Here is a 19763-nt window from a genome sequence, read left to right as displayed (position 1 = left end):
AGATTGACTGCACGAATCCAGAGAGATGCCATAACTGTTAAAAAAAATGCCTCTGGCTAAAAGAAAAGAAATCAAACAAAAAAGATAAATAGAGACAGATGCGCCCTGTGGGACTATTTTTTGTTCAAGAGGAGACCGGGTAGGCACTGGGCCTTTGGCTGTGAGAAGAGTTAAGCTAGAGAAGTTGGAACATGAGAGAGAGATGTAGAAGATGAGAAACCCAAAGTTTATTTGATCAATTAAATAGATTGAGTACAAGAATCTGTATCATGGCTGCCGGAAGAACCAATGCAAAGCCTAAATACCCTTAAACATTATGATGATACACACTTGAGAAACACCCAAACCAGTTTGTAGCAAAACAATCATATTCTTTCCCTCGTACTTCCCATAACCTAGTATAAATCGCACACCTTTGAAGATGAAGCGCTTGTACTTCCCGTAACCCTGTCCAATGGTAGAATCGCACCCCTTTGAAGACGAAGCGCTGAAACGGTGCAATCCAAAGAAAAAGAAGCTAAATTGATAAAGACCAAGAGTCGTAAGGGCGCCACTCGCATACCCCAAGGAGTCAAAACCCACGAGCCCACCAGAAGACCAAGAGTCCACCTCCCATGTGCATGCACCAAGAAGGCCAAGAGTCCTCCTCCCATGCGGCATACAAGAGAGCCATCTCCTTATGAGCTTTGAAAATTTCAACCCTCTCTAAGACTCCACTATATATACCCTCCATTTTCCCTCTTGCTCCTACCAATGTGGGATTTCCTCCCTTGCCATGTGGCAGGTCTCAAGCCTTCCACAATTTCCTATCAAAGGTGCAGCGGAAAAGGGTGAATTGGGTGATGATCTCGTCTGCAATGGCGAGCAAGCCTCCTCTTGGGAACGGGCAGCCAATGGATCTCCGATCTATCACCCTAGATCTCCTCGAACTCCTACCGCGTACTGCCCATTGAACGGGCATGGGTAGCAATGTGCCAGTGCATGCATGCACCTAGGGCTCAACGCGGAGGGCAAGTGGAGCACTAGAGAGAGGTATTGTTGGCAAAAAAGAAAGAGAGAGAGAGAGAGAGAGAGAGAGAGAGAGAGAGAGAGAGAGAGAGAGAGAGAGAGAGAGAGAGAGAGAGAGAGAGAGAGAGAGAGAGAGAGAGAGAGAGAGAGAGAGAGAGAGAGAGAGCTTTATTTACGTCTTCTAAAGGCCGAAGTCGGCCTATGAGACAAATCAATGTACATCTAGTGGTAGTCCGGGTGTCCGGAAAAGAAAATACTGAAAATAAAATGCTGAAATGAAAGCTAATCTAGAACCGGGATGTGCAGTGTGGTGGTATGATGGTAATGTGTGGTGGTATGGGTATATATGGCTCTGGCACCGCAGATACTGACCATATGAATATATGGCTGTGGATGTAGCTCTGTCACAGCAAAAAATGACTACCTCGTGCTGAGTGAAAGTAAAAGTGTGAGGGCATACCCGTATCAGAGCTAGCTAGTACTGTGTAATGGGTGATGGGTATAAAAAGTGGTACATGGGGGGGAGGGGCTGAAAAACCCGATGTAAGTGGGTGCTCCAATGTGTGGTGGAGCGGGCGCTCTCCAGCTGCTGCTCATGAAGTGTACGGATCTTCAGTATATCCTGCTGGTATAGACGGGGCCGTCGGTATCCTGACTCCCAGGGTCGGCGTCGTGCTCGCTGTGCCTCTGCCTGCTCGAGTGTCAGCCCAGTCGTCGTCGGCGGTGTGGGATCCCCTGAAGTCATTCTCTGGAAAAACTGAGTGATCGTCTGCTGAACACCTCCAGTGTCATGTGGTCGTGGTCGTGTAGACTCCTCACGTATGTAGAGTGCTCCTGTGATGAAATGGCCCACATGAGTCTGGTCTCTCCTCCTCATGCATGTCTGGAGAGTGCCCTCAATCCCAAATCTTTGTCTAAGCTCTGAGTAAGCTGGGCATCGTAGCATGAAGTGCTTCTCCGTCTCCACCTCTATCTGACACACTGGGCAAGTCCGGTTCTCTTGTGGTATGCCTCTGGCTCTGCCCCGCTCAATCTCAAGCTGGTGTGATGAGACTCGGAGCTGGCCGATGGCTACCCGTAGGTGATGTGGCATGTATTGCTGCATATACTGAGGGGTGTCTATGAAGCCCTGATCTGATATTTGGAGAAAATGCTCATGGTAGTGGAGCATTTTCGTCGGTAGTGGCTGCCTGGGGCTGATCCATGTCCTCTCAATGTAAATATGCGAAATCTCCTGCCTGATGATCCTATTCCTCTCCTGATGAGTGAGAGTATAAGTAGGTGCATGGATGTCATACTGGAGGGGTGGTAGTCGATCTATATCAAGCCCATGTCTAGTGAACCACTCGCTAGTCTGTGCATACCAAGAAGAGGCATCTCCCGCCAGTGCCATAGACTGTGATGCCTGTAGTGCTCGATAGGCAATGCGATCCCTATCCATACTCTGTAATCTATGTAACAAGCAAACCGTCTGAAACAGTGCCTCTACTAGCATAGGTGGGACTGCTAGCTCTGCTCTGACTATATCATGTGGAACGGACGGCTTGCTGCGGATCATCCTGGAGATCATCAATACTTGTGGGCGCTCTATCAAAAGGCCAGATCGAGTCTGCCAAGCTAGGTCCCCATATGGGTGCCCCATACATAGGAGCCGGTGTAACCAAAGTGTCAAAAAACCACCCCTTCGTACGGGGCTCCTGAAAGTGTGCCTGGTGGCACTGTCTCTCCATATGTGCGAGTGCGGAGTACCCCCTGGTCAGTCTATCTCTGGCTGCCTGTGTCATGGAAAAGGCCCCTGATGCCGCGGTAAAAGTCACCCCCAAGTAGACATATGAGCCTACAACCTCGATACTGCCCCCTGCTGCTGTGAAAGAGCTCTCTCGTCTGATCTGTGCTAATGTATGAAAGATGAGAACCTTGGTTTTCCCAAGGTTCACTGAGAGCCCTCGCTGCGCACAAAAGTCATCAAGCCCAAGTAGATGCTGACGCAGCCCCTCTGCTGACTCTGATATGAGTACAATATCATCGGCATATAATAGTATATGGACTGTGGTGCCACCCATCTCCACCCCATCACCTCCTCTATGCTGAATAAAATCCACTATCTCATCAATGTAGAGCCCAAAGAGTGTAGGGGAGAGTGGACATCCTTGTTTCACACCAATGGTGCTAAACAAGGTCTCTGTAGTGCCTCCTGGACATCGTACTCGCCCACATACCTTCTCATAAAGTGTATATATGCCCCATATCATGTCCTCCTCAAGCCCAAGTGAGAGTGGTCGCCTGAAGAGTCGCTCACGTGGCACTGTATCAAATGCTTTGCGAAAGTCCACAAAGCAACAGTAAAGCCTCCTCTTCTTCACTCGTGCTTGGTCGATCAAGCAGCGTAGCGTGAAGATATGATCGATGGTAGAGTATGTGCGGCGGAACCCAGCCTGTCCTGCAGCTCGGATGCCTGTTGCCTCTGCTCTGGTGCTAAGCTCCTCCTCTAAAACCGCGCCATAGAGCTTGGCCAACATGTGGCCAATCATAATAGTCCTGTATGTGTTGGGATCCATGGTGTCTCGAGACTTGTGTATAGGTACAATGATATGTTGTGTCCACGAGTCTGGAAATCCCTCCACAAGTGCGCGGTTAAAGAGATGAGCTATGAAAGGTGCCAAGGTCTCTCTCCCATAAATCAGATGCTCGGCCTGTAGCTCGGTCTGGTCTCGAGCTCTACCATGTTGTAGATGCCGGATGGCTTGAGCTATCATCTCTAATGTGAAGAAGGACGAAGTGGTGGGCCGTGGTCCCTGTGGCAGGGGTATCGGCGGCTGTCCTGGTATCTGGTAAAGGTCCTTTGCATAGCGGTACCATGTGTCCGGGTCCTCGATCGATGTCGGTGGCTTGCGCTCGCGGATGCGGCGCCATGCCTCTGCACTATCTCGGCTCATGAGCAAGTGATATAAGTCCCAGTATTGCTGCTCCTCCCATTCCCGCTTTTTACGGCGGGTGAGAGACTGCATTTGGCGCTGAGCCTGGCGGTGTGTGAGTACTCCGCGGGCCTCATCCTCTCTGAGCTGACGTCGTAATGCTCTGCAATCATGGTCATACCAGCTGTTCCGTGGCATGGAACCTGTGCGGGGTGCATGTGTGCGTGTGTGGTGAGGGAAGCTCTGAATGGCAGATGTGTGAATCATGGAGGTAAGATCTGATGTGAGTGATTCTAGGGGGGCATGTGGGTCGAGAGATAGGAGATGTGTGCGGAGATGGTGTGCATAGACATGAGAGAGCTCGTATGTAAAATGAATAGTGGTATGTGGCTGTGTGAGTGGGGTGGGTGTGTGTGACAAATGGGAGGTGAGTGTGAAAGTGAGGAAAGAGAGAGAGAGAGAGAGAGAGAGAGAGAGAGAGAGAGAGAGAGAGAGAGAGAGAGAGAGAGAGAGGGGTTGCACACACAAAATGCTAGAGAGAGAAAACTCTAGAGAGAAGGTGTGCCCAAAACGATACAACATGCCAAAAGTACCAAGGGGGGGGCTTGCATATAGGGCAATAACAAAATTGCTCTACCCGGCATAAAAAGCCCATGATCCTGATAAATTGCCAACATGCTAATAAATGTGTAAACTCATTCAAAGTCACCTGCAACACACATTTAGTAGCAGAAATGCAAAACAATGGAGACTTTTGACCCTGTGTAACCCTAGGAACAGGAGTCCCATCTCATGCCAGTCTACCAGGTAGGCAACACCATGGAGTGCATCGTCATGAAAAGATACGTCTACCTTAGATATGGTCTGGCAGAGCCACAAAACAGCCCTTCCTCCTCTTGATATCTTTACCAAACCTCTTCCACAAGCAACATTATCCTCTCAGCTCTTGGACGGGAAGCAAGTGAGAGGATAATGTTGCTTGTAGAAAAGGCTTGGTGAAGATATCAGCAAGGTTATCTGACATCGTAGTATACTCTAGTCGAATAGAGCCATCTTTGGTCTTCTCATGAACAAAATGGCACTGTATCTCTATATGCTTGGTCTGGGCATGAAACACCAGGTTCCTCGCAATGGCTATACAACTCTGGTTGTCAGAGTACATGATGGTCATTTACTGGGGAATCAAATCTCTGAAAGTAGCGTCCGTAACCACACTAACTCACATGTAGCATTGCAAACAGCCTTGTACTCCGCCTCTGTGGAAGGTAAGGCAACTATAGGTTGTTTCTTATTGCCACATGAAATTACTCCTGAGTGAATGGAAAAGGTGTAACCTGTAGTCGACCGTCGTCCATCTAGATCTCCACCCCAATCTGAATCACTCCATTCTCGAGGAATGATCTTGGAGTCTGTACCTCCAGGTGCATAGTGAATGTCTAATGACTTGGTCGCCTTTAAATACCGCGCAAAATCCGAAGACCGTGCTCCAAACGTGATCTGGTATGTCTCTGCATGAAAGAATTGAGAACTCCCACCGAAAAAGTGACATCAACCTTGGTGTTGACCTGCACCACACATTTAGCAGCAGAAATGCAGAACACTGGAGACATTGACCCTCTGTAACCCTAGGAACGGGGAACACTGGAGACATTGACCCTCGGTAACCCTAGGAACAGGGGTCCCACCTCATGCCAGCCTACCGGGAGGGCAACACTGTGGAGTGTTGCCGAGAAAAGGTACGTCTACCTCAGATATGGCCGGGCACAACCACAAAACAATCCTCACTCCTTGATCTGCTCTTGGGAGATACTGGAGCCACCATCGGTCTGAGCCCTTAACATTTCCCTCAATGCTGTTACACAAAAACCCACATAACTTTTCTTTCGGGTACTAGAATTGGATGAAACTTGACCGGACGGGGGCCAAAAATCCAAGTTCCCGACTTTTGCATCAAATCTCTAATTAGAGGCGACATGAAGGATGCCAAGTATCCATAAATGCTCCAAAATAACAAACATTACCCCCCGAATCTGCCATAACTTGCACAAAACCCATCCATTTTGGCTCAAATTTGAGCCGAATAAAGGTTGAAGATGGGCACATCAATCCCCGCACGAGAATTGCTTTTTGACACACCATAGAGTGATTTCCAATTTCTTGTAAGCCATTGAATCGATGCACAACCACCCCAAAACCCCGTCAAAGTTAAATAGTCCTTTTTAATAGAACTTGTCCAACCTGTCACAAGGTAGCCGAAATTCGGCATGACAGCGTAGAGGCAAATGAGATTGAGTTTTTTTGTTAAAAAATTTGTGGGCGCAAAAGAGGGGGGGTGGGGGGGTGTGGTCCTCTTTGGGACTTGCAAGGTGTCTCTTGAAGGGTGGTTGGCTCTAGTGTTGGCTTGAAATAAGTTTGGGTCGAGTTGATATCATAACCGTGGAGGCTTCTTTATTTTTTGCCTCCTAAATAATTTCCCCTTCATTATTACATTTCTAGTTGATGCATGTTTATAAGCTTATGAATGGGAGAAACTTACTTGGAAAGGGGTGAAGGAAGCCCAACGTGTATCTCTCACGTTGATGTCCAGAGACAAATTCTTGAAGAAGGGTACTCGTAGATAGGTGTGCCAAAACCTCCGATTATAATTTTCAGTGATATTACCAATTGTGATATTAGTTGCACCTCAAAGGTTGGTGTCACAATTTTGAAAGGTGGCATGTCTTAACTTGCATATTATGGTCGAGAGGTCCAGAAGGGGTTAGGTTTAAAAATCTAACCTCTTCCAACTTACAAACATTGGCCGAGGGGCCTAAACCCTTTTTAAATAAAGCAAGAACCCAAATCGCGTGGAGCATGTTGACGTGGTTGATCGTTACTGCCTGGTCTGGAAATTGCGGTAGCTTGCTGTTGTGGCACAACGTAAGGATTTTTGCATTTTACGGGGCAGCTCTCCGGGCGCCAGCGTTTGAGTGGAAGCTTTTGGGAGCTTGAGCAGAGCTATTCATTGTATGCTTTTGGCCAAGGGCTTTTAAATAAGTGCTAGGGCCTCTTCTCTTCTCTTGGCAGATCAGCTTGGGAGCAATTGTAGAGAGAGGACCCTCCGACATTGTACTATTGAGAAGTAATAATAAAGAAATAGTGGAAGGGACGTCAGTCTTTGGGGCGAGTGCATCTAGAAGCGGAACTCCGCCGCTCTCTCTTTTTCTCCCCCCCGCCCCCTCAAGTTCAGATCAGTTGTTTGTAGTTTTCAGTAACGGGACGGGCACCACGTGCCAATGGAAAAGGGGGGGGGGGGAGAGAGAGAGAGAGAGAGAGAGAGAGAGAGAGAGAGAGAGAGAGAGGGATTCTTCCTCGGGTACATCTAGAGCATCCGAGGCTCGACGATTTGCCTTCCTTCGGCGTTGGGCCCGAGCTCCACTCTTTTTCACACTTACAGGTGGCCAGATTACATGGCATTATGCCCCCCCTCAGTGGTTTCTCCTCCACTCATCACACAGACCACCATGAGATTGTACTAGTCGAGTTGTCACTATAGTGGCTCTCACCCTTACATTCAGCTTGTACACCCCACGTGACAAGCTAGTTTGGCATCCGCTGGATATTATATTGTACTCAGTAATATACAGCCCTGATTTTTCCCAAAAAAAAAAAGAAAAAAGAGAGAGAGAGAGAGAGAGAGAGAGAGAGAGAGAGAGAGAGAGAGAGAGAGAGAGAGAGAGAGATGATGATGATGATGATGATGTATTTAAGTCCTCTGGGGGCCAAAATGACTCATGGGACCACAAAAGATCTACACGATGCTCCCCTCATGTGAGAGGGGGTAGTGGGCTAGTAGCTTTCTTGTGTGTGAGTGTTGTGTGATGATCCAATATTTTGGCAAAGTAGATGCCTAAAGCTACCGGGGAGGCGAGAGAGAAGCTCCTCAAAGGTGACATTCCCTTGAAAGAGCTCTGGAAATTCAACACGGATGTGTACGTATGCTGGGCACTCAACGGTGACATGAGCCTCACTTTCCACTTTGTTCAACTTCCATTGTGGGCATGTCCTCCTATTTTCCTTAATATTCAGCCACCCTCCCGTTTCAATCTTGAGCATGTGTGATCGCATCCACATCAAAGTAATGGCTCGTCTTGCCCGGTGGGACATGGGTGTCTTTATATGCATCTGAGTGTCCCCAGTCTTGTAGGTCTCCCAATATTGTGTATTGATGTGCTTGCCGTAGTACTCAAATTTGGACCTGTGTACTGCTGTCTTCCATCTGGTGTGTAGGGCTTCAAGTATGCTTACGTCAAAATTCAGCCCATGTTCATGTTCGGTGTGTTCCTCTATATGCATGTCCACATGGTCTCCCACATTCCATCTAGAGAACCATTTCCGTATGTCTTCTACAAGACTAGATGTGAAAAACTTACTCTTGTAATTCTTTTGCGGCTTACATCCGGTTTGCCATGCCATGTGGGGTAGACGGCTCTCTGGCATCATCTTAACTTTCATGAGGTATCTGTGTACTCTCTGTAAGGCTTGCATTTCCATAGGTCTCTTGCCTGTCTCCCAAAGCATCACTGAGTATGGGGTGGTAGTTTTGATCCCCAGGTGTCTACATAGGAATTTCTTGTGTATCTTTTCAATGTTGTTCCAAGTGCTAGCGGGGATACTCCCCCCCCATACCTCTACACCGTAAAGTATTGTTTGGACCACACATGCATCAAATGCCATAGACTTAATTTCCCATCGCTTTGTGACACTCTGCTTGCACATGTTTCTCAAATTCATAGTATTTTGCATGTCCTGCATCAATTCTGTTTTGCACGCAACTCCCCCATGCATGGTTTGAGCGAACATAGATGCCCAAGTACTTGAAACTCTCAACCGCTTGGAGTGTTTGCCCGTCATACGTGATGATGGGCTGATTCTCATTTCTACATGTGTGGACTGACATAATCTTTGTTTTGGCTACATTGACTGACAAGGCCCGTTGCATTGCAAAATGCATGTACTTCATCGAGAAGTTTCTGTAGAATGAGGGCATTGTAGGCAAGGAGAACTACATCATCGGCATATATGAGGAGAAGCAACGTGAAAGTGCCAATACTAGGGTGATCTCCCCCCTCTCTCATAGCCTCGTTGATGAAGTCATCAAGCTCGTCTATGCATAGTCCGAAAAGCGTAGGTGACAAAGGGCATCCTTGTTTAACTCCCATGGTGCTCCTGAATTCTTGTGAGAAACCTGTTTTTGTCTTGAGTTTGCATCTGACCTCTTGGTATAGTTGCCCTACGGCTGCCCTGATATGCATAGGAACTCCTAGAGTTTCCATACGTGACCATAGACCTTGACGGGGTACTGTGTCAAACGCTTTCTTGAAGTCCACAAAACAGCAATACAGAGTTTTGCCTTTTAGCCTGGCTCCTTCCATCAAGACCCGGAGTGTCATCAGGTCGTCTACCGTGCTATGACGGACTCTAAATCTTGCTTGTCCAATGGCGCGTTTCCCGTTATTTTCAGCCCTTGTGCTAAGATCTTTCTCGATAATGGTTCCAAAAAGTTTTGCCATACATGAGCTCACCATGATGCTGCGATAATTAGTAAGCAAATTGCGGTCACCTCCTTTAAAGAGCGCTTTCACCCAGTTCTCTTGCCAGTCTTGAGGTAGGTATTGGTTGATTGCTTGATTCATCATATGGTGTATCCATTTCTTAGCCTCACTACTTGACCATTTCAGCATTTTAGAGTTAAGATGTAATGTGTCAGCTGCTTTCCCATTCGCCAGGCTTTTGAGGTCTTTAATGACTGCTTGGAAGGTGATGGGCTTTGGATATTCAGCCTGAGGCCCCGTGTATATCACCTCTTGAGCCCCCGGCGGGGCATACAGAGTTTGTACATAAGCATACAGAGTTTGTACATATGTACAGGTTCAAGCTTATGTACTATCCGCACCATTCATGGCTACAAGCTACATTGAGTTCATCATACTTATCATAGGTGACCCGTGTGCATTCATGATGTTATCACTTGAACATCTGTCCCACATAGGACCAAGCATAAGCTCTCCATTCTTATCCGTAGGGTGCAGTGAATGGTCCCAATTGTACCTGTGTGTTTGCAATCCGGGCATTCAGATCCCCAAGAATGACAACTGCTCCCTCACGTGCATACATTGCAATGTCTATACATAGGTCAGCAAAGGGATCCTTTTTAGGTAGCTGGTTTCTATCATAAAAAGGTGACTCTCGATGCGGGATATAGCATCTTGCGATAAAGATCAATCCTTTTGATGAGCAAACCTTAACCCATATATAGCGTTTGTGCTCGTCAACCTTGCATACATCAACCATCTTTTTGAAGCTCTTCCTTATATATTACAACTACACCTCCTTGTCCTCACATTTTGGTACCAGTCCACCATACCTAGTGCTTGATGTACCCACTAATGTCCGGGAGCCTGCATGTGTTTTGTTCCCATGTTTCCAATAGAAAGAGTATGTCAGCTTGTGGTAGAATATCTACCAACCCTTCTCCCTTATGAATGGGAAACCTCTACAATTCCAACTCGTAACCTATATGGTCGTGATCCCATGGGTCGCGTGCCCCTATGCATCCTTAGATGGTGATGTCAGTTTTTTCTCCTTGAGGCGTTCCTCATATGCTTTCCTTCTTGTTGCCTATTGTGCCGGTGTTCTATCTTCACTTACATAGTACTGAGTGCCTTTCAACTAGAAGCGTGCAGTTTCCAAAATTATGTTCCTTTTACGAGCATTCAACATTGTACATACAACTGCCCGATGAGCATCACCACTCTATGTGCCCCATATACTCCTGCATCTTGCATGTCAAGCTTTTCTGCTAACAAGGTGGTAACATCTACGTTCAATGACATGACTGTTTCCCCCTCAGGTTCTGGCATGCCTCGTATCACAATGTTTTGGGATCTTTTCTCTCGTTCCTTGTACTCAGTAGGATCGTCATGCGTATACATTTCTCCTGTCATATGCCCCTTAGTCTTCTCTTGTTTTACTATTTGTGCCCAAGATGGAGGAGACCCCTTGGGTGCTTCGATTACATTATTGGTGACCTGTGTTATGTGATTTCCTTGTTCCAGCACTTGGGATTGCAACGTTTTCATGGTGTCTTCTTGTTGCTGAAGCTTTAGAGCTTGTAATTTAATGGTATGATCTAGCTCTTGGTTGCGCAGTGTCAGGGCTTTGATGTCGTCGTTTTGACGTGAAATCACCTCATTCTGTTGTCGTAAGTTCGGTACCTGTTCCTGGATATACAGTAGCAGTCCCATATGTCTTGGGTAGTACATGTAATTGTCATGTCCCTTGATTCCTTGGGGGGCGTGGGGGGTCGTGTCCTTCGGCATTGTTTTGATAGGTGATGAGCTCACTGTTCGACCGCTTCTTGATATCCTTTGGTTAATGTGCGATGACTGCATAGAGTCATGCAATAGCCACACAGAAGTACATGGGTGTCTTAGAGAGAGAGAGAGAGAGAGAGAGAGAGAGAGAGAGAGAGAGAGAGAGAGAGAGAGCACTGGCCCAAACATTGGCGCCCCTTTTGGAATTTGTTTATATTGCTTCAAAAAGTACAACCCCCATGGATTTGCTCTGCATCTCCCGCGGGTAGATTGCTAGAATGAGAGCCCATGGGTCGTATTTAAAGGCCCTAGGCCCAAAAGTAGGTACATGAAAAGCATTAAGTCAAAAGCATATGGTCCAAAAGCATTTAATCCCAAAAGCTACTGCCACGTCAACAACTTGTAACGCAAAACACGGGGGTCCGTACAACTGGCACATTATCAGCTTGTGAGTGCAAATTACGGAGCATCCGCATAGTTGTGGCCACGTCATCAATTTGTTACGCAATGTCTTTTTGTGTGTGTAGGGGTCCTGCTTTATTTATTATAGGTCCCGCTGTTGGATGGGGTAACCATAAGTTGGTTATACTTCTACTTCTTCTTAGGGTTTAGGCCCCTCGGCTGGGATTTGCAAGTCAGCTTAGGTCTTTAATGGCTTGACACGTCAACAATTTGTGACATTTTATCACGTGTGTTGTTGTAGGTCTTTGGCTTGGAGTGTCCAAGTCTATCACAATGGTATCGAACTAACGTTGGGAGGTTATAGCAATGGTATCTATTTTCGATTTTTCTAAGACTCAAAGTGGGCATGAGATTTTGGATAGTCATTGATATATTCAATAAGCAGGCTCACTTCATTTTAGTAAAGAAAACAATGAAAGCCGATCATTTGGCCAAGTTGTTTGTCTCACAGATGTTTCGACTACATGGCATATGTTAATCTATAGTGTTAGAGACCCCAAATTTACGAGTTTGTTTCGGAGGGCAATATGGGAGAATATAGGCACACATACCAAAGGGCAATTGAAGATGGCCAATTCAGTGGTTTTGGACTTGTTGAAGTCCTATATTTGTGACCATAAAGCTTAATGGGAGAAGTCCTTACCTACGGTAGATTTTGCTTAGAATAACACAACTGAGATATCTTCGGGGAAGGCACCATTTGAGATCGTCAAGGGTGTCAGGAAGGTTGCACCGATTCTGAGCACCAAGGACAAGATTTTGAAGTAGATCAATATACACAGGAGCTAGACTCTGCTTTTGCCAAGGTATGGGAGGCTTTGCAGAAGGCAAAAGAAGGCAACAAACAATTTATGTTTGAGAAAGCACGCCTACGAAAGCGGAAGGGTAAGGAGAGGCTTTGCCTAAAGCTTAGTATGCGATACTATGGGCCCTTCCAGGTACAAGAAAAGATAAATGGTGTATCCTTCTGGCTGAAGCTACCAGATACTTAGAAGATTCACAGTGCGTTCCATGTAAGTCTCGTGAGACCTTTCAAAGGTGAATTGCTAGTAGATAGGGAGCCAGGCAAGCAAGGGATTCGAGAGCAGGTCCTAGCACACAAGGAAAGGAAAGTGAAAGGTAAGCTGATCCGAAGATATTTGGTCAAGTTCAAGAATTATCTGGCTCTTGATACCGAGTGGATGGAGGAGGAGGACTTATCAGATTTTCCTTAGATACTAGAGATTTTACCTTGAGGTTTTTAGTTTAGCTCCGACCATTCCGAAAGTTAACGATGAATCAGTAGGTTGAATCAGGTGCGGTGCAGACTGCACAAGAGGGAAGCTACTCACTCCTTTGTCGCAGATTACCTCGATGGGAATAAAGTCAATGATTTCTCTTTGAGATTTCAAAGATACTGACAGGTAGACAATGTTGTGCTGAATGACTTTATGAAAAGATCTACATTTGAAATGGGAATCCTAAAATGAATTTGTTACATGTGGTGTCTCATGTGTTGTATTGTTTGAGTGCGTGTCGGAAAGATGAAATGACTGCAGCATTCTATTATCTTGTTATTTCCATGAGACTAATATCTATCATTGAGTTTCATCAGATACGTAATTTAAACTTTTTGAAGGTGGTGGTTGTTTTATGTATAATAACATTTGAGAGGTAATTGAAGCTTTGTATCCGTTGTCCAATTTTACTTGGTTAGTGTTGGATGTTTGAAGCTGTCCATGATATTGAGCAGTCTTATGAAAGTCTCAAATTTTTTAGTTTATGGCAGTTTTGGTTTGTAATTTTACCATTGTGGAGTGATAATTACGAATATATCATAAACCTCCAGAATTATTCTACATTTTAGGCGTTCGCAATAAAAAACTTACAAATTTTATGTACGTAATAACTCAAACCATTTAGTACTACCTACATTACGCACCGAACATGTATCGAAGACTACATACCTTACCACCTTGATGGTGAGAAACACTCGGTGCTGGATTTTTCATACACTCGAGGGAATTGGGAGGGTGCCTGTGTTTGGTCAAAGGTGTTGGCCCTACTGACAGGTGGTCTGAATCGGTTTTTTGCTTTTCCCGTACATATAAAATATAGGTCTGTTTTGCATGGAGAGAAATTTTTTTTGGATAGAGAGAGGAATCCTTGTCTGGTTGTACCTTTAGGTCACTCATAATACAACCTATAGGTGTTGTTTCTCACTTAACAGCAATCAAAGTTGTGTCTGATATGGTTCTTTGCCTTTTGATAGTTATGAATATTGAACCTATTTTGCAAGAGTCAATTGTGATGACAAACATAGTCATCAAAAGAAGCACAGAGCATCACTACTTAGCTTATATGGTTTGCCCCATGACGTCATACTATGTGGAAGAAATGAAATTCCATGTTTGGCATAGTAAACATAAACCTTTGCCTAGTTTTGTGGCACAAAACAGTAGCCATTTGAGAGACTTTCCGGGCCAGTTGGCAAGGATTTTTAGAATCCCAAGTCCTCTATCAAAATGCCTTCATCTGGTTTGTTGCCTGTGATAGCCTTCATGGGTAGTGTTTCACAGGACACGTCATCAAAGGGCCAAGTTTCAGCTCATCCAATGTAGGGTTAGTTTCAAGTGCTCATATCTCAGTCACAGGAGCCAAGCCACTAATGGGCACAAATTGATTTTGTTAGCCTTTGAATCTTTGATCGCTAGTTGATTTGTTTCAAGCTGCTTAGCTGTTTGGCACTATAGATTTAAAAAAAACTAAGTATGCCACTGACAAATATGAGGTTCTATTTTCACGTGAGCTTATGCTACTGACAAATATGTTTTTTCTGTTTTCAGTGCGCATTGCTATACACAACTATTGATGGTCAGAGGAGAATTCGTGTGACAACCCTGTCTCTTACATGCACCACAGTGTTAAATAATGTTTTCCGTGGAGCTGATTTGGATGCTCAGTTTACTTATTTTTTGAAACATGGTAAAAGACATGTTGAACAACTAATCACATATTTAATTTGCTGTAGATTTTTGCAATACGTTGATGATTCACTTGACTTTGACAGCTGCACAAGAAGCACCAGCAACCTCGCTTGCTCAATTAAGGGAAAAGATGACCAACTCATGTGTTAACATCCTTTTTACCTATCGCAAGTTTTGTGCAACTGCATCATCTGCTGGGCAGCTTATACTTCCAGAAGCTCTCAAGCTTCTTCCTCTATATACTTTAGGTGAACAAGCTAAACTTGGTATTGTATCTGGTTCTATCTAATGCTGAAATTCTAAAGAGGTCTTTAAGTGTATGTATGTCTTCTGGGCAGCATTGACAAAGAGTATAGGGCTCCGCTCAGATGCTCGTACAGATGATCGTTGCTACTGGCTAGCAAGAGTTTTGACAATAGCCTCTTCCCTTGCTATTCCAACAGTATATCCAAGAATGTTTTCCATTCATGATCTTTCTCGGAAGGTTGTGCTTTTATTTTCTTTTGATGTGTCAAAGGTCATTTGAGTTCTGCAGAAAGCTGCCCAGCAGCATCTAAACAATTGTTTCTTCATTTTGCAGGAAATCAGTGATGGCAACCTTCCTCCCCCTCTACATTTGTCGAGTGAAAATCTAGAGAGTGAAGGGGTTTTTTTGTTGGAAACAGGAGAAGATGCCTTTATCTATGCAGGAAAAGGGGTTTCATCTGAAACTCTATTTCAACTTTTTGGTGTACAATCTGTAAACGAGATGCAAACCAATCAGGTTGAGCTTCCTCACCAGCCATTCTTTTACGTGTTAATAATAATTTATAAGTCACTATCGAGGACTATTGTCATTGTGGATGAGGGTCTGTGATTGAGGTGTTAGCTCTTTTCAGTTAGTTTTGGTGTACAGTGACAAACTTATGTGCTTGTGAAATTTTAATGGAGTAATCGTTTTTAGGACCCAAACTGGACACAAGACTGCCTTTTGTTGGGGCGAGCACACCCAGGATTTTATTTCCTGTTGCACATGACATTCAGCTCTTTGTCCTGTATTCGATCCAATGTTCACAAGCAGGAGCCTATGCATGTGTGCTGAAGCATTGATCAAGACATGGTTGTGCACAAACATGTGCTTGTTTACTCGTAGTTAAATTTGAAGCTCCTAGTGGACTGATTATTGTGATCTTTTAATGCTTGACAGTTTGTATTACAAGAGTTTGACAATGATGCATCAAGAAAGTTGAATGCTTTGGTCAATGAGATTCGAAAAGAACGATGCTCTTACTTGCGGTAAGTGTCTTAATCGCATGCTGCATTCTTTACCTGAATTTTTTTTAACGTTTGTGCCGTCTTTTATTTCAGATTCCACTGGTGCCGAAGAGGAGATCCGTTGGGTGAGTTTTATGCTTGTGTAGTGATCAACTTTGGGCTAGTAATAATGGTTCGAGCTAGGCAAGCTTTTATTTTTTTAATTTGCATGATTGTCAGACCATCAAATCGTTATCGTCTTTCTTGCAGAGTTTCTTTTCTTTTCACTTCTTGTGGAGGACAAGAATGCTTTGGGTCTTTCGTATGTGGAGTACCTTGTCCACGTTCACCGGCAGATTCAAAACAAGATGACATAAGGTTTTGACACTATGCACATGATGAGTCAATGTATAGGCGTTGGGTGCCAATAGAATAGGGGCATCTTGGTAAGATTCCATGGTATGCCAGAATGGAGTTTTGCTTTCTTTCAAAAAGCGTGCAGAGGCAGGAAAATGAGTTTCCTCTTTGATATGAATCCTGCACTTCAGCTTTAGATAACAGGGTCAGCGCATAGGTGGGTTTATGAATGTCTGGCTATTCCTACCTCAACCCTGTTATTTTCTTATGATTCATGAGGTGAAAAGTTCTCACCGAAGGACATGAGGCAATTGAATAGGTTTGTGGGGTACTCTGTATGCTAAGAGTTGGAACTTCAGGAAGTTTTTTGCACAACTGAAGAGGTCCTTTGTAATTGCTCTATTCTTTTTGAGATAAACTCGGGGACATTCCAATAAATATGAAGTATGTAGTTTCTAGTCTTTACACTTGGTACATGAATTTGTTCGGTTCACTTATGTCCCCCAGAGAGAGAGAGAGATGAAATGAAATGAAATGTTATATTAACGTCTTCAAAAGGCCAAAATGACCTATGAGACCAATCTGCTACAAAATGGTGAATCTAATACCATGTCTGGGTACAAAAGAACTAGATACTACTACTAGAATCCATCCTCATCTTTGCACTCTGGATATCGAGAGAGTATGGCTCGAATCCTCTGTTGTAGTCTCCGTCGATGTTGTGTAGGCCCTCTCCTCAATTGTGGCCGTCTAGATCTCCGTAGCTCCAATGCTCGATCGATGAGAGTGCCGGTAGTGGTCGAGCTCTGTAGTGATGACTGCTCCTCTGGCTGTCCCATATCTAGTGAAAAGAAATCTGTAATCCGTCTTTGGGACTCTCTCTCTCTATCTCTCCCCAGTAAAGTGTCTCTATATCTGTGTAACTCAAGTAGATATAGCCCAAGACATCTCTGATCCTCATAACTCATGACCTTAGAGAAATGACCGAAACCCTCTTTGAATAAGCAGTGGAAATGGCCCCGTATCTCATAGTACACTGTGCAATGACATGTAATGTAGCTTTGTCTCTGGCTCCAACTAGCATAAGCAACATATCTTGCCGTCTGTTGGTATCCCTCTAAATCTACCAGTCTCAATCTCCAGTTGATGTGAGGATGTGTGTATCTGACCAATGGCACACCGCAAACCATGAGACATACGTGTCCGTGTAGTTGGGTTGAATCACAAACCCATCTCCTATGAGGTGGAGAAGATGCTCTCTATAGAAATCCCTCTTCATGCGGCGGCTCTATCCATGTCCTCCTGTTATCCATATGGATCAGGTCTTGACGAATGGTGTAAGAGACATCAGGGTGCCTTAAGAGAGTACTGGAATGGGGGCCGCTTGTCCATGGTGAAACCATGCGTGAAACCATGACGTCATCTGTGCATACCAGCATGAAGTGTCTCCCTGAAGAGCTAATTGTCTGGAAGACTCAAGGGCCAGTCTAGTATATCTGTCTCTAGTAGCAAAGAGAGAGAGGGGGGGGGGGAGTTTAAAGTTCCAAGAGTGTGGCTTATATGCCATAACCACTATAGCATAGGGTTTTTGGCTACAGCCAATTTGCAGCCAGCTGTATATGGTTTCGCAGCAAAGAAAACAATGTCAGTTTTGTTTGAGAAGTATTGTACTGTTTCTCTCGAGGACCGAACTTGTAAAGGATAGCATGCCAAGTGTTGCAAGTGTGCAATGATGGCTGCAAATGAGAGCATGCCAACATAGCTGCCCCAAAACTAGATTTGAAACCTAAGAGGACACGACAATATCCTTTTAGGGTTTTGGATAAACATTTGTCATTTTTTGGAAATCCTTGTTTGATCTTGAAGCTAATAGACCACTTCTTTTGTGAAAAATAAATAACATCCAATATTTATTACTATTTGGTCATAGTGAGCTTTGAAAGTCAATGTACTGCTCCGTATACAAAAGAACAATACATTCTATGGTTCAAATCCATTCTAACGAGTATAGGGATTTTTGTAGACGATGAAAATACTTTTCCCACAACGTCAATGGATTGGTGATTAAAATATATGTTTGTTGAAGCCCCACAATTTTGTATAGATATCGAAATAGAAAAAATATCACATTTTAATTGTTGACTTGTCATAGATATTCCTGTAGCTATACACATCATTACCACTAAGTATGTGTCTCAGTACTTCGAGAACTTGAGCTGCCAGGAAATCTCTAAGTAGATGTGGCTATATGCCACCATTGCTAGGTAGGTGTATTGCTCCAAGAAAGATGTCCCAAACTACTTTTAGAAACAACTCTTGTTATAGACTCAACATTTGTAGGAGTTTCAAAAGGTCGACAAATGTCCAATCGTGCCAAAGAAGATCTTTGGTCATTCATTTAAATAAAAAGGAAGTAGTTGCAAGCCATCATAGCCAAGCATCGGATCCACAGATGGTCAAACTGAGAAGTTTGAACCACAAAACTCACTAGTGTGAAGTATTGATAGACTACACATACCACCATCAGATGGTGTTATGTCAGTAGCTATAGTGTCCCAAAGCCAAGGGAGAACCCAACTAAATAGTAGGATCGTAATCCTCATCCAAGCAAGACTAAGATACCTCCACTATTGTCATCCTTTGAGAAGATGGATGCCCAGACCAAGTTGTTTGCATCATAGTTGCCCTTAGAGAAGAGGGGTAGCCAAACTAAGAAGTATGCATTGATAAGATCCTCCAAGAAGAGGGGTGCCCAAAGCAACATGTTTGAGCAGTCATGCCTATATCTCCTACCTACAATCCTCCAATGTCAACCAAAGCATAATGCATGTCGATAAGCCACTAGATTACAAGTTAGAGCGACTATCTTCCCACAGAGTTACAAGATCACATTTACCCAATTTGACGATGTGTAAGCTATAAGGTTACCAAGGGTGAGTGTAGAAATTGTTCAAATATAAATCCAATGATCAAGAGAGGAAGAAGTCAACAAAATTACCAATCACGTAGTTATGTATGATCACCCACATCCCATGGGTAAACTCCACATTGAAAACCAAGGCATAGAAGCTCCACTAGAATTTGTGGATCAAGTTCAAGAAAATTCTCCTCCATGGAAATGAAGCTATCTTACCAAGGTCTAATAGAAAATCTCTATCCATCAACAAATGGTGGTGTCTTCTCTAGGAAGTCAATGTTCCTATATGATGTAAGTACAGCTCTCTCTCTCTCTCTCTCTCTCTCTCTCTCTCTCTCTCTCTCTCTCTCTCTCTCTCTCTCATACAAAGTCCACTCGTATGATATGTATTGATCAAACCACAAACTATACCACCTTTGGAGTCATAATTGCGATATCAATTTGAAATGAAAGGTCCCTCGTAGATCACATGCCCAAAAGAAATTATTAAGCCAATGTCAAGGATACCACAAGCTACAAAAGTTAGACTATTGGGATGGTTTCATGTGAG

At 44.3% G+C, this 19763-nt stretch overlaps 2 protein-coding genes across 2 annotated transcripts in view; one reads left to right on the top strand and one right to left on the bottom strand.

The window, feature by feature from the left end:
- LOC147437380 (protein transport protein SEC24 C-like) overlaps positions 1–16761 on the top strand; it is a 146930-nt gene extending 130169 nt beyond the window's left edge. Inside the window, exons 18-24 of the mRNA XM_086486926.1 lie at positions 14566–14704; positions 14790–14954; positions 15045–15190; positions 15287–15469; positions 15893–15981; positions 16054–16085; positions 16210–16761. Of these exons, the coding sequence (XP_086343052.1) occupies positions 14566–14704; positions 14790–14954; positions 15045–15190; positions 15287–15469; positions 15893–15981; positions 16054–16085; positions 16210–16316 (861 nt within the window). The 3' untranslated portion in view covers positions 16317–16761. The remainder of the gene's footprint in view (positions 1–14565; positions 14705–14789; positions 14955–15044; positions 15191–15286; positions 15470–15892; positions 15982–16053; positions 16086–16209) is intronic.
- LOC147437381 (uncharacterized) lies at positions 1168–2773 on the bottom strand. Its single transcript, XM_086486927.1, has one exon. The coding sequence runs from the start codon at positions 2648–2650 to the stop codon at positions 1484–1486; it is 1167 nt and encodes a 388-aa protein (XP_086343053.1). The 5' UTR covers positions 2651–2773; the 3' UTR covers positions 1168–1483.
- Positions 16762–19763: the final 3002 nt, after the last annotated feature.

This window comes from Adiantum capillus-veneris, chromosome 17, assembly GCF_014529385.1.
Source record: "Adiantum capillus-veneris isolate H3 chromosome 17, ASM1452938v2, whole genome shotgun sequence".
NCBI lineage: Eukaryota > Viridiplantae > Streptophyta > Polypodiopsida > Polypodiales > Pteridaceae > Adiantum > Adiantum capillus-veneris.
The sequence above is the reverse complement of the archived record's forward strand: the minus strand, read 5'-3'. Positions and strand labels throughout refer to the sequence as shown.

Bases quoted from the DNA above. Each gene is read 5' to 3' on its own strand.
- LOC147437381 (XM_086486927.1), bottom strand. From the start codon at position 2,650: ATGGGGCACCCATATGGGGACCTAGCTTGGCAGACTCGATCTGGCCTT.